This window comes from Lissotriton vulgaris, chromosome 10 (assembly GCF_964263255.1).
Source record: "Lissotriton vulgaris chromosome 10, aLisVul1.2, whole genome shotgun sequence".
Taxonomy (NCBI): domain Eukaryota; kingdom Metazoa; phylum Chordata; class Amphibia; order Caudata; family Salamandridae; genus Lissotriton; species Lissotriton vulgaris.
The window spans coordinates 1038637475-1038652339 of record NC_141698.1 but is presented as its reverse complement, the minus strand read 5'-3'; the positions used below and the strand labels follow the sequence as shown (position 1 = coordinate 1038652339).

The 14865-nt window shown below is 49.6% G+C and overlaps 1 protein-coding gene across 2 annotated transcripts in view; it reads right to left on the bottom strand.

Moving 5' to 3' along the window:
• The window catches only part of GASK1A (golgi associated kinase 1A), a 135115-nt gene that overhangs the window by 68631 nt on the left and 51619 nt on the right, over positions 1 to 14865 (bottom strand). For both annotated transcript variants that reach the window (XM_086942085.1, XM_086942084.1), the window contains exon 2: positions 5368 to 6834. In XM_086942085.1, the coding sequence (XP_086798211.1) occupies positions 5368 to 6834 (1467 nt within the window). The remainder of the gene's footprint in view (positions 1 to 5367; positions 6835 to 14865) is intronic.

Genomic DNA, 14865 nt, shown 5'->3' with positions numbered 1-14865 from the left:
GGGGACCGGTTTCTGGCATTTCAGCCGTCTTCGGCCCGGCTTGCTTGAATCCTGATGGTGCAATGAGCAAGGGACTCACATCTGAGTATACCCTTCCACGCTTATGATGGACAAAAATGATTCAGAAAAGGGGGTGGTGATGAACAGAGTGTCTGAATTAAGCAGACCACTCTTACCCAGTCCAAAGATCAGGGCTTGATCCATCACCGTTTTTTAGCTCACTGCACCATCCCAGCTCAGAACTTGGCTATATGCAAATTAGTCTGACCCTGGCCCAGTGCATCATGGGAACAGGGCAGACCAAACTACCAAGCCAATTCTTATACTGGGAAGGAAACAAGCTACCGGGGACCGGTTTCTGGCATTTCAGCCGTCTTCGACCCGGCTTGCTTGAATCCTGATGGTGCAATGAGCAAGGGACTCACATCTGAGTATACCCTTCCACGCTTATGGTGGACAAAAATGATTCAGAAAAGGGGGTGGTGATGAACAGAGTGTCTGAATTAAGCAGACCACTCTTACCCAGTCCAAAGATCAGGGCTTGATCCATCACCGTTTTTTAGCTCACTGCACCATCCCAGCTCAGAACTTGGCTATATGCAAATTAGTCTGACCCTAGCCCAGTGCATCATGGGAACAGGGCAGACCAAACTACCAAGCCAATTCTTATACTGGGAAGGAAACAAGCTATCGGGGACCGGTTTCTGGCATTTCAGCCATCTTCGGCCCGGCTTGCTTGAATCCTGATGGTGCAATGAGCAAGGGACTCACATCTGAGTATACCCTTCCACGCTTATGGTGGACAAAAATGATTCAGAAAAGGGGGTGGTGATGAACAGAGTGTCTGAATTAAGCAGACCACTCTTACCCAGTCCAAAGATCAGGGCTTGATCCATCACCGTTTTTTAGCTCACTGCACCATCCCAGCTCAGAACTTGGCTATATGCAAATTAGTCTGACCCTAGCCCAGTGCATCATGGGAGCAGGACAGACTAAACTACCAAGCCAATTCTTCACCGGAAAGGAGACAAGCTACCGGGGACCGGTTTCTGGCATTTCAGCCATCTTCGGCCCGGCTTGCTTGAATCCTGATGGTGCAATGAGCAAGGGACTCACATCTGAGTATACCCTTCCACGCTTATGGTGGACAAAAATGATTCAGAAAAGGGGGTGTGATGAACAGAGTGTCTGAATTAAGCAAACCACTCTTACCCAGGCTAAAGATCAGGGCTTGATCCATCACCGTTTTTTAGCTCACTGCACCATCCCAGCTCAGAACTTGGCTATATGCAAATTAGTCTGACCCTGGCCCAGTGCATCATGGGAACAGGGCAGACCAAACTACCAAGCCAATTCTTATACTGGGAAGGACCAAGCTAGTGGTCTGCTTAATTCAGACACTCTGTTCATCACCACCCCCTTTTCTGAATCGTTTTTGGCCACTATAGGTGTGGCAGGGTATACTCAGACATGAGTCCCTTGCTCACTGCACCATCAGGATTCAAGCAAGCCGGGCCGACGACGATTGAAATGCCAGAAACCGGTCCCCGGTAGTTTGTCTCCTTTCTGGTGAAGAATTGGCTTGGTAGTTTAGTCTGCCCTGTTCCCATGATGCACTGGGCTAGGGACAGACTGATTTGCATATAGCCAGGTTCTGAGCTGGGATGGTGCAGTGAGCTAAATAACGGTGATGGATCAAGCCCTGATCTTTGGACTGGGTAAGAGTGGTCTGCTTAATTCAGACACTCTGTTCATCACCACCTCTTTTCTGAATCGTTTTTGGCCACTATAGGTGTGGCAGGGTATACTCAGACATGAGTCCCTTGCTCACTGCACCATCAGGATTCAAGCAAGCCGGGTCGACGACGGCTGAAATGCCAGAAACCGGTCCCCGGTAGCTTGTCTCCTTTCTGGTGAAGAATTGGCTTGGTAGTTTAGTCTGTCCTGCTCCCATGATGCACTGGGCCAGGGACAGACTGATTTGCATATAGCCAGGTTCTGAGCTGGGATGGTGCAGTGAGCTAAATAACGGTGATGGATCAAGACCTGATCTTTGGACTGGGTAAGAGTGGTCTGCTTAATTCAGACACTCTGTTCATCACCACCCCCTTTTCTGAATCGTTTTTGGCCACTATAGGTGTGGCAGGGTATACTCAGACATGAGTCCCTTGCTCACTGCACCATCAGGATTCAAGCAAGCCGGGCCGGCGACGGCTGAAATGCCAGAAACCGGTCCCCGGTAGCTTGTCTCCTTTCTGGTGAAGAATTGGCTTGGAAGTTTAGTCTGCCCTGTTCCCATGATGCACTGGGCCAGGGACAGACTGATTTGCATATAGCCAGGTTCTGAGCTGGGATGGTGCAGTGAGCTAAATAACGGTGATGGATCAAGCCCTGATCTTTGGACTGGGTAAGAGTGGTCTGCTTAATTCAGACACTCTGTTTATCACCACCCCCTTTTCTGAATCGTTTTTGGCCACTATAGGTGTGGCAGGGTATACTCAGACATGAGTCCCTTGCTCACTGCACCATCAGGATTCAAGCAAGCCGGGCCGACGACGGCTGAAATGCCACAAACCGGTCCCTGGTAGCTTGTCTCCTTTCTGGTAAAGAATTGGCTTGGTAGTTTAGTCTGCCCTGTTCCCATGATGCACTGGGCCAGGGACAGACTGATTTGCATATAGCCAGGTTCTGAGCTGGGATGGTGCAGTGAGCTAAATAACGGTGATGGATCAAGCCCTGATCTTTGGCTGGGTAAGAGTGGTCTGCTTAATTCAGACACTCTGTTCATCACCACCCCCTTTTCTGAATCATTAGGATGCCTTGCAGCAAAAGGAATCCAGGCAAAAGCACTAGGCTGGTTGAAATCATTTTTGTCAGACAGAAAATCGGTGCGCATGGGCAACTATTCGTCTCCCCTCCGGAACATCAAATATGGGGTCCCACAGGGCCATCATTGAGCCCAACGTTATTCAACGTGTTTGTATCCTCCCTGGCAGAGATAGGAAGAAAGTGGGGTATCGATATCTGTTCATATGCAGATGATACCCAACTAATGGTAACCCTTGACGGGGAAAATAACCCGCAGGACAGGTTGTTAAACTGCCTCACTTAACAATCTGGCTGGATGCATAGCCAGCATAGCCACTGTCTAAAGCTTAACGCAGATTAGTCAGAAATACTGCTGTTCGGTGGACACACACAATTATGGGACAACATCTGGTGGCCCACTGCCCTGGGTACCCCCCCAATCCAACATTGACAGCAATGAATCTAGGAGTCATTATTGATAACACCCGGTCTATGAAAAATCATGTGTCAATAATTTGCGGGAAAGGTTTCGCACTACTGAAAATGCTCAGAAGAGTCTTTCCTTGGATCCCCACTGAATTTAGAAAGATTCTAGTCCAGTCATTGCTGACGAGCAGGCTGGACTATGGAAACTCCTTGTTTGTGGGTATGGCAGACTACCTCTTCACAAAACTGCAATTAGTACAGAATGCAGCGGTAAAGGCAATCTGCAATAGAAGAAAATATGACCCAGCCAAGAGCTGCCTAAGAGGGCTCCATTGGCTCCCAATGAGACAAAGAGCCACTTTCAAAATGATGTGCATAACACATAGAGCATTGTATAACACCGGCCCCTATATCTTAAAAAATAAGATCAAGTTCTATGCACCCACTAGGAACCTTCGCTCTCAATCAGCAGCAAGAGCAACAACAACCCGAGTGAAAAGAGCCAGGATGGGAGGACGTGCCTTCTCCCACCTGGCAGCAACTAGATGGAACGACCTGCCCAGGGATCTCAGACTCACGGACTGCCACCTGACTTTCAGAAAAACACTGAAAACCATTCTTTTTCCTAAATCCGATTAATTCTATATTACTCAAGTATTAACACACCGCTTATCACAGAAATCATAGCGCTGTGATATCCTACCTCGGATGATTGATTGCGCTTTAAAAGCAACATTAACATAACATAACAGGTGCACAGCTTGCACATGCATAAGGCCGCCCCTGGTGAGGGGCTGATTCTAGAAGCACTGCAGAACCTCCAGCATACCTTTATGATCATTGAACAAAGTCACATACAGTGCTAAATTTGTAAAAAAAGAATAGGTGCCAGGGCTCTCGTCACGGGGCCACTGCAGCTTGGACTACATATTGCTCCTGCCATGCTGCCAATGATAGTAACAACACAACTACTAACCATCACACTCCTACGAGTGTGACAATTCGGACTATTCCAGGCCCCCAAAGCTATGAGAATGGCTTGGGCGGCAAGTAACAGTGATTTTTATTGTATATTGAATAAACAATTAACTATTGCTGTGGCCATCTCTAAAGTAACCAGACAGCGCCATCTTGTGGCAGACGGTCACAAGCACCAGTGTTGAAAATAAAGCGCTGGTGCCAAGCACCGGGAACCACCGGCACAAATTAAGCGCTGGACATGAATGGAGAATACAATAGTCTAGGATAGAAAGCAAGATTCGGGGGATTATGGCAACAAGTGCTCTGGCTGCAGTCCTCAGTAAAAGAGGTGAGAGCTTGGAGGGAGAACATGGCACAGTCCAAAACTACACGGTGGCTTAAATGTGATGCCTGGAACCCCAGGCAGAACACCATAAGGCCACCCCTTGCTTACTATGAATACCACATTTCCCTGAGAATGTGTCTTTCTGTGGCGATGACAATGGTTTCGACATGCCCTCACAAACATCAGTGTGCAAGGCCTACAGACTACCAATACCCAGTGCAAAATCAGCCCATTGTATCTGAAGTTCAGGAACTGCAGTGATCAATAAGGGCTAAGATAGAGGATTAGTGGTACACACACTGTCATCAGGAGTGGCTTCCTACATGTCATTCCTTCTGTCTGCTTGCTAGCATGAGGACTGCTTTCTTGTATGGAGTCTGTACTTCAACCTGTTTGGGTTCCTGAGTGAAATTCTGGAAGCCTTAATACACCTGAAATTACATACAATGCACCTCTAATTATAGATAAGGCTAATGTCATTCTGACAGGAGACTTTAATTACTGGGCTAATGAGGAATTAGGGGGGCAGCAAGCTAGGTATCCTACTGCAGCACTTAGCAATTTAAACCTGAAACAACTAGTAAAACTCCCAACTCATATCAAAGGACATATCTTAGATCAGATGTGGACCCCGGTGAGGAACTTGTGCAAAGCTCCAAGTGGTTGGTCTGATCATCATCTGATTTCGTTTTCTGTGCCTCTGCCTAATTGGAATCACTTTCAGGGGCAATGAAATTAAAGATCATTAAAATGTGATAACTGCAACGTTGATGCAGAACACGCACTTTATTGTACAGGAACATTTTGATGGAAGACATGAACCTTACCTGCAAAAGGAAGTCAAAGAGAGCCAGTTTGGCCCATTCCGTGTGCTTGATGCTCAGACACGGGGCTGCTCCAAGGGCAGTTGCAGACTTGCCCATGCCACATCTGTGCTTTAGAATCCTTTGGTACTGGAGCCAGCCAAGGGCAAAGGAGTTCTGGTCATTGTTGGCATCCTCTAAGTGCTGGATGTCAGGAGCCCACCATACAATGGGCCTCGTTTCGCCGTTGGTGTACTTGTACGGCAAAACGTGACTTCTGAATTTCCGGGCCACGACTGGGAGACTGCGCTTCAGTCCCAGCACCCGGTCCAGGTGGAAAGCGAGAACCTCATGGAGGTCACTGGGCCGCTTGATCAATCCACACAGCCCTTTGGTGCAGTGTTTCTGGGGATCCTCCGAGGCGGTTGCAGAGCCATCAATAAGACCAACTTTAAGAACCTGACCATGGGCAGGAATTCTCGCTTTTGTCACCACCTCCCCTTTGGCCAGCAACTTCATCTTCTGCAAATCATCTGGCGTGAACCATGGCGGTGGCTGCTGCTCCAGCATCTTGCTGCTGCCTGGTTGCCCAGTGACCCGGTCATGGAATTGAGTGCACCACACAGACATCTGCACTTGCTGTGACAACTTATGTACCTTTTTCCCTTTGGTTTTCCCCTGGGCTGCAGTTGGGTGATGGCCATCCTGTCCCCAACTTCCTTTTGCTGTTTTATCTGGTTGGCCATGAGCGACCTCTGGAAAGGCTGCAATCCTATTGGGTGGCTGCTGCTTGTCACATGCATCTGCTTTGCACCGATGCTGCCGCACAACCCGATGGACTACTGAAGAGTTAGGAAGCGGCAAATTGACTCCAGGCTTTCCATCTGGGGATAGTCTTTGAGGACCTCCTGAGAAACGAGACAGGGAGGCCGCTGTTTCTATCTTAATGCCAGACACTTTCTTTGTCATTTGTGAATAAATAGGAAAACTAGTCTTTCTGATTGTTGCCAAAAGACCAGTGCCGCGCTCCTTTGTAACATTGTTCTGCAAAGACGCCCTCTCATGCTTTAGGTTGGTGTTGGTACCATATAATTTTTTAGCAAATTTGAATTTTCCAATGTGTCCTTTCTGAACTGAGGCCACTTTTGTTTTTTTGTTTTTGTGTGGACCCATCTTTTCCCCTTTACTGTAGCAGCTTGAGTTATCTGACGACTTCCCTTTCTGGTTGTGCCCACCTGGCACAGTTCCCCAACCTTTAAGTGGGTGACTCTGGTTCCGCCAGAAGTTTGAGCGGCTCTCCCACAAGCGCTTGTGTCGGAAGACTTTCCCCAGTGGGTCAGTAAGGGCTGGGTGCTGCGAAGCTGACAGGGTGTGGCTATCCGCGGGCAGCAGCTGGCAGGTATTGATCAACACAACGGTGAAGAGGAGCACAATGCAGAACCACACCACAGGCCATCGCTTCAACCTCATCCTTAGCCATGTCTTGGGAGCCTTTAGAGGAAGAAAGAGAGAAACATAGATGAGACACTAAGAAGGAAGAACTTTCACATTTCATTCTAACTTTCATATAATGACACTCTACCTATGAGAACAAGCATTTACAATGCAACGGTCTCGCCTTTGCAAAAGTTAGCGCTTTTGGCATTGTAAATGACAAATGTTTTATTTATGTGTTAGTTTTGGAAACAGATAAATAAATGGCATTGTCATGAGCAGTAGAGAGTGAGTAGTAGAGAGTGAGTAGTAGAGAGAGTAGTAGTGAGTAGTAGAGAGAGTAGTAGTGAGTAGTAGAGAGTGAGTAGAGAGTAGTAAGTGAGTAGTAGAGTGTGTAGTAGAGTAGTGAGTGTGTAGTAGAGAGTAGTGAGTGTGTAGTAGAGAGTAGTGAGTGTGTAGTAGTGAGTGTGTAGTAGAGAGTGTGTAGTAGAGAGTGTGTAGTAGAGAGTGTGTAGTAGAGAGTGTGTAGTAGAGAGTGAGCAGTAGAGACTAGTGAGTGTGTAGTAGAGTGGTGAGTGTGTAGTAGAGTGGTGAGTGTGTAGTAGAGTGTGTAGTAGAGTGTGTAGGAGAATGTGTAGTAGGGAGTGTAGTAGAGTGTGTAGTAGAGAGTGTGTAGTAGAGTGTAGTAGAGAGTAGAGTGCGTAGCAGAGAGTAGTGACTGTAGTAGAGAGTGTGTAGCAGAATGTGTAGTAGAGAGTAGTGACTGTAGTAGGGAGTGTGTAGTAGAGAGTAGTGACTGTAGTAGAGAGTGTGTAGTAGAGAGTGTGTAGTAGAGAGTGTGCAGTGATTTGAGTTTTACATCAAATTAAAAACGGGAACGGAACAAACTCATCCTATACATTATTGTGGTAGGTGCCCACGCATATAGGGTTAAATGATGCGTTAGATGCCACAGGTCCCACCAACACGCTTCCTTTATGATAGGAGAATGCCCAACATCGCGGAGATTTGCTCTCTGCTCTTCCCGGATATTTGTATTTTCAAATGTATAATGTTATCCTGCTAAACGAAGACGATGCTCAAACTATAAAAGAAGAGGGTTTCACAGATATGTTAGTCCTTCCGGGCAAACGAAATGACCCAAAGAAAGATCAAGTGACAGTTTAGAGCTCCAAGTGAGTCTTAATAAAATCAGTGTCTGGAACGCATAGCATCAAAAAACGAGCGGGGCATCAAACTGCAGTGTCATTCAATCAAAGCTTCAAGGCTTCTGAGCGCTAGCCGAGAATTATTTTTTGTGAAGCACTAATCACTGTGGAAGGTGCCCCTGCTATCCCAGATGTGAGAAGTCAGTCTGATATGAAAATAAGCAGTATTTGGAATGAATGTATTTGGCAGGGGGAAGGTGGGGCGGCGCAAGACCGTACTGACGAGTGAACAGGAGCCATTTTGTACCGAGTGATTCTGCCTGTGTGCATGTAGACAAACCAGGCAGCAGCATGAGCATGTGATTCGGTAAAATAACAAGCATTTACAATGCAATGGTTTTGCCTTTGTTAAAGTTAGAGCTATTGGCATTGCTCTTGACACTCTGAAGCTCCACTCTGCACTCTGAAGCTCCACTCTGCACTCTGAAGCTCCACTCTGAAGCTCCACTCTGAAGCTCCACTCTGCACTCTGAAGCTCCACTCTGCACTCTGAATCTGAACTCTGAAGCTCCACTCTGAATCTGCACTCTGCACTCTGAAGCTCCACTCTGCACTCTGAAGCTCCACTCTGCACTCTGAAGCTCCACTCTGCACTCTGAAGCTCCACTCTGCACTCTGAAGCTCCACTCTGCACTCTGAAGCTCCACTCTGCACTCTGAAGCTCCACTCTCCACTCTGAAGCTCCACTCTCCACTCTGAAGCTCCACTCTCCACTCTGAAGCTCCACTCTCCACTCTGAATCTCCACTCTCCACTCTGAAGCTCCACTCTCCACTCTGAATCTCCACTCTGAAGCTCCACTCTCCACTCTGAATCTCCACTCTCCACTCTGAATCTCCACTCTGAAGCTCCACTCTCCACTCTGAAGCTCCACTCTGAAGCTCCACTCTGAAGCTCCACTCTGAAGCTCCACTCTCCACTCTGAATCTCCACTCTGAAGCTCCACTCTCCACTCTGAAGCTCCACTCTCCACTCTGAAGCTCCACTCTCCACTCTGAAGCTCCACTCTCCACTCTGAAGCTCCACTCTGAAGCTCCACTCTGAAGCTCCACTCTGAAGCTCCACTCTGAAGCTCCACTCTGAAGCTCCACTCTCCACTCTGAAGCTCCACTCTGAAGCTCCACTCTGAAGCTCCACTCTGAAGCTCCACTCTGAAGCTCCACTCTGAATCTCCACTCTGAAGCTCCACTCTCCACTCTGAAGCTCCACTCTGAAGCTCCACTCTGAAGCTCCACTCTGAAGCTCCACTCTCCACTCTGAATCTCCACTCTGAAGCTCCACTCTCCACTCTGAAGCTCCACTCTCCACTCTGAAGCTCCACTCTCCACTCTGAAGCTCCACTCTCCACTCTGAAGCTCCACTCTGAAGCTCCACTCTGAAGCTCCACTCTGAAGCTCCACTCTGAAGCTCCACTCCACTCTGAAGCTCCACTCTGAAGCTCCACTCCACTCTGAAGCTCCACTCCACTCTGAAGCTCCACTCTGAATCTGCACTCTGAAGCTCCACTCTCCACTCTGAATCTGCACTCTGAAGCTCCACTCTCCACTCTGAAGCTCCACTCTGAAGCTCCACTCTGAAGCTCCACTCTGAAGCTCCACTCTGAAGCTCCACTCTGAAGCTCCACTCTGAAGCTCCACTCTGAAGCTGCACTCTGAAGCTGCACTCTGAAGCTGCACTCTGAAGCTCCACTCTGAAGCTCCACTCTGAAGCTCCACTCTGAAGCTCCACTCTGAAGCTCCACTCTGAAGCTCCACTCTGAAGCTCCACTCTGAAGCTCCACTCTGAAGCTCCACTCTGAATCTGCACTCTGCACTCTGAAGCTCCACTCTGCACTCTGAAGCTCCACTCTGCACTCTGAAGCTCCACTCTGCACTCTGAAGCTCCACTCTGCACTCTGAAGCTCCACTCTCCACTCTGAATCTCCACTCTGAAGCTCCACTCTCCACTCTGAATCTCCACTCTGAAGCTCCACTCTCCACTCTGAATCTCCACTCTGAAGCTCCACTCTCCACTCTGAATCTCCACTCTGAAGCTCCACTCTCCACTCTGAATCTCCACTCTGAAGCTCCACTCTCCACTCTGAATCTCCACTCTGAAGCTCCACTCTCCACTCTGAATCTCCACTCTGAAGCTCCACTCCACTCTGAATCTCCACTCTGAAGCTCCACTCTCCACTCTGAAGCTCCACTCCACTCTGAAGCTCCACTCTGAAGCTCCACTCTGAATCTGCACTCTGAAGCTCCACTCTCCACTCTGAAACTCCACTCTGAATCTGCACTCTGAAGCTCCACTCTCCACTCTGAAGCTCCACTCTGAAGCTCCACTCTGAAGCTCCACTCTGAAGCTCCACTCTGAAGCTCCACTCTGAAGCTCCACTCTGCACTCTGAATCTGCACTCTGAATCTGCACTCTGAATCTGCACTCTGAATCTGCACTCTGAATCTGCACTCTGAATCTGCACTCTGAATCTGCACTCTGAAGCTCCACTCTGAATCTGCACTCTGAAGCTCCACTCTGAAGCTCCACTCTGAAGCTCCACTCTGAATCTGCACTCTGAAGCTCCACTCTCCACTCTGAATCTGCACTCTGAAGCTCCAATCTCCACTCTGAATCTCCACTCTGAAGCTCCACTCTCCACTCTGAATCTCCACTCTGAAGCTCCACTCTGCACTCTGAAGCTCCACTCTGCACTCTGAAGCTCCACTCTGCACTCTGAAGCTCCACTCTCCACTCTGAATCTCCACTCTCCACTCTGAATCTCCACTCTGAAGCTCCACTCTCCACTCTGAATCTCCACTCTCCACTCTGAATCTCCACTCTGAAGCTCCACTCTCCACTCTGAATCTCCACTCTGAAGCTCCACTCTCCACTCTGAATCTCCACTCTGAAGCTCCACTCTGAATCTCCACTCTGAAGCTCCACTCTGCACTCTGAAGCTCCACTCTGCACTCTGAAGCTCCACTCTGCACTCTGAAGCTCCACTCTCCACTCTGAATCTCCACTCTGAAGCTCCACTCTCCACTCTGAATCTCCACTCTGAAGCTCCACTCTCCACTCTGAATCTCCACTCTGAAGCTCCACTCTGCACTCTGAAGCTCCACTCTGCACTCTGAAGCTCCACTCTGAAGCTCCACTCTGAAGCTCCACTCTGAAGCTCCACTCTGAATCTGCACTCTGAATCTGCACTCTGAATCTGCACTCTGAATCTGCACTCTGAATCTGCACTCTGAAGCTCCACTCTGAAGCTCCACTCTGAAGCTCCACTCTGAAGCTCCACTCTGAAGCTCCACTCTGAAGCTCCACTCTGAAGCTCCACTCTGAAGCTGCACTCTGAAGCTGCACTCTGAATCTGCACTCTGAATCTGCACTCTGAATCTGCACTCTGAAGCTCCACTCTGAATCTGCACTCTGAAGCTCCACTCTGAAGCTCCACTCTGAAGCTCCACTCTGAATCTGCACTCTGAAGCTCCACTCTCCACTCTGAATCTGCACTCTGAAGCTCCACTCTCCACTCTGAATCTCCACTCTGAAGCTCCACTCTCCACTCTGAATCTCCACTCTGAAGCTCCACTCTGCACTCTGAAGCTCCACTCTGCACTCTGAAGCTCCACTCTGCACTCTGAAGCTCCACTCTCCACTCTGAATCTCCACTCTCCACTCTGAATCTCCACTCTGAAGCTCCACTCTCCACTCTGAAGCTCCACTCTCCACTCTGAATCTCCACTCTCCACTCTGAATCTCCACTCTGAAGCTCCACTCTCCACTCTGAAGCTCCACTCTCCACTCTGAATCTCCACTCTGAAGCTCCACTCTCCACTCTGAATCTCCACTCTGAAGCTCCACTCTGCACTCTGAAGCTCCACTCTGCACTCTGAAGCTCCACTCTGCACTCTGAAGCTCCACTCTGCACTCTGAAGCTCCACTCTGCACTCTGAAGCTCCACTCTCCACTCTGAATCTCCACTCTGAAGCTCCACTCTCCACTCTGAATCTCCACTCTGAAGCTCCACTCTCCACTCTGAATCTCCACTCTGAAGCTCCACTCTGCACTCTGAAGCTCCACTCTGCACTCTGAAGCTCCACCCTGAAGCTCCACTCTGAAGCTCCACTCTGAAGCTCCACTCTGAAGCTCCACTCTGAAGCTGCACGCTGAATCTGCACTCTGAATCTGCACTCTGAATCTGCACTCTGAATCTGCACTCTGAATCTGCACTCTGAAGCTCCACTCTGAAGCTCCACTCTGAAGCTCCACTCTGAAGCTCCACTCTGAAGCTCCACTCTGAAGCTCCACTCTGAAGCTCCACTCTGAAGCTGCACTCTGAAGCTGCACTCTGAAGCTCCACTCTGAAGCTCCACTCTGAAGCTGCACTCTGAAGCTCCACTCTGAAGCTCCACTCTGCACTCTGAAGCTCCACTCTGAAGCTCCACTCTGAAGCTCCACTCTGCACTCTGAAGCTCCACTCTGAAGCTCCACTCTGAAGCTCCACTCTGCACTCTGAAGCTCCACTCTGAAGCTCCACTCTGCACTCTGAAGCTCCACTCTGAAGCTCCACTCTGCACTCTGAAGCTCCACTCTGAAGCTCCACTCTGAAGCTCCACTCTGAAGCTCCACTCTGAAGCTCCACTCTGAAGCTCCACTCTGAAGCTCCACTCTGAAGCTCCACTCTCAATCTCCACTCTGAAGCTCCACTCTCAATCTCCACTCTGAAGCTCCACTCTGAAGCTCCACTCTGAAGCTCCACTCTGAAGCTCCACTCTGAAGCTCCACTCTGAATCTCCACTCTGAAGCTCCACTCTGAAGCTCCACTCTGAAGCTCCACTCTGAAGCTCCACTCTGAAGCTCCACTCTGAAGCTCCACTCTGCACTCTGAAGCTCCACTCTGAAGCTCCACTCTGCACTCTGAAGCTCCACTCTGAAGCTCCACTCTGCACTCTGAAGCTCCACTCTGAAGCTCCACTCTGCACTCTGAAGCTCCACTCTGAAGCTCCACTCTGCACTCTGAAGCTCCACTCTGAAGCTCCACTCTGCACTCTGAAGCTCCACTCTGAAGCTCCACTCTGCACTCTGAAGCTCCACTCTGCACTCTGAAGCTCCACTCTGCACTCTGAAGCTCCACTCTGCACTCTGAAGCTCCACTCTGAAGCTCCACTCTGAAGCTCCACTCTGAAGCTCCACTCTGAAGCTCCACTCTGAAGCTCCACTCTGAAGCTCCACTCTGAAGCTCCACTCTGCACTCTGAAGCTCCACTCTGAAGCTCCACTCTGCACTCTGAAGCTCCACTCTGAAGCTCCACTCTGCACTCTGAAGCTCCACTCTGAAGCTCCACTCTGCACTCTGAAGCTCCACTCTGAAGCTCCACTCTGCACTCTGAAGCTCCACTCTGAAGCTCCACTCTGCACTCTGAAGCTCCACTCTGCACTCTGAAGCTCCACTCTGCACTCTGAAGCTCCACTCTGAAGCTCCACTCTGCACTCTGAAGCTCCACTCTGAAGCTCCACTCTGAAGCTCCACTCTGAAGCTCCACTCTGCAGCTCCACTCTGAAGCTCCACTCTGAAGCTCCACTCTGAAGCTCCACTCTGAAGCTCCACTCTGCACTCTGAAGCTCCACTCTGCACTCTGAAGCTCCACTCTGCACTCTGAAGCTCCACTCTGAAGCTCCACTCTGAAGCTCCACTCTGAAGCTCCACTCTGAAGCTCCACTCTGAAGCTCCACTCTGCACTCTGAAGCTCCACTCTGCACTCTGAAGCTCCCCTCTGCACTCTGAAGCTCCACTCTGCACTCTGAAGCTCCACTCTGCACTCTGAAGCTCCACTCTGAAGCTCCACTCTGAAGCTCCACTCTGCACTCTGAAGCTCCACTCTGAAGCTCCACTCTGCACTCTGAAGCTCCACTCTGAAGCTCCACTCTGCACTCTGAATCTGCACTCTGAAGCTCCACTCTGAAGCTCCACTCTGAAGCTCCACTCTGAAGCTCCACTCTGAAGCTCCACTCTGAAGCTCCACTCTGAAGCTGCAAGCTCCACTCTGAAGCTCCACTCTGAAGCTCCACTCTGAAGCTCCACTCTGAAGCTCCACTCTGCACTCTGAAGCTCCACTCTGAAGCTCCACTCTGCACTCTGAAGCTCCACTCTGAAGCTCCACTCTGAAGCTCCACTCTGAAGCTCCACTCTGAAGCTCCACTCTGAAGCTCCACTCTGAAGCTCCACTCTGCACTCTGAAGCTCCACTCTGCACTCTGAAGCTCCACTCTGCACTCTGAAGCTCCACTCTGCACTCTGAAGCTCCACTCTGCACTCTGAAGCTCCACTCTGAAGCTCCACTCTGAAGCTCCACTCTGAAGCTCCACTCTGAAGCTCCACTCTGCACTCTGAAGCTCCACTCTGAAGCTCCACTCTGCACTCTGAAGCTCCACTCTGAATCTGCACTCTGAAGCTCCACTCTGAAGCTCCACTCTGAAGCTCCACTCTGAAGCTGCAAGCTCCACTCTGAAGCTCCACTCTGAAGCTCCAATCTGAAGCTCCACTCTGCACTCTGAAGCTCCACTCTGAAGCTCCACTCTGCACTCTGAAGCTCCACTCTGAAGCTCCACTCTGAAGCTCCACTCTGAAGCTCCACTCTGAAGCTCCACTCTGAAGCTCCACTCTGCACTCTGAACGGTCAGACTCCAAAAATCGGCCCTAATCACAATAGTATTATTTCACCTGCGTGAATATAAGTCTTTGAAATTCTGGCCAGTGGTAATACACACAAGTAATATAAAATTGTTGTTCCAAAGAGCATTAAATGGAAATAAAACAAGTACCAGACCCATTGACGCCTGCACCTTAAAAGTGAAACTGACTGAAGCAAGCGCCAGGGCCACGTTGAAAAAAAAAGCCACA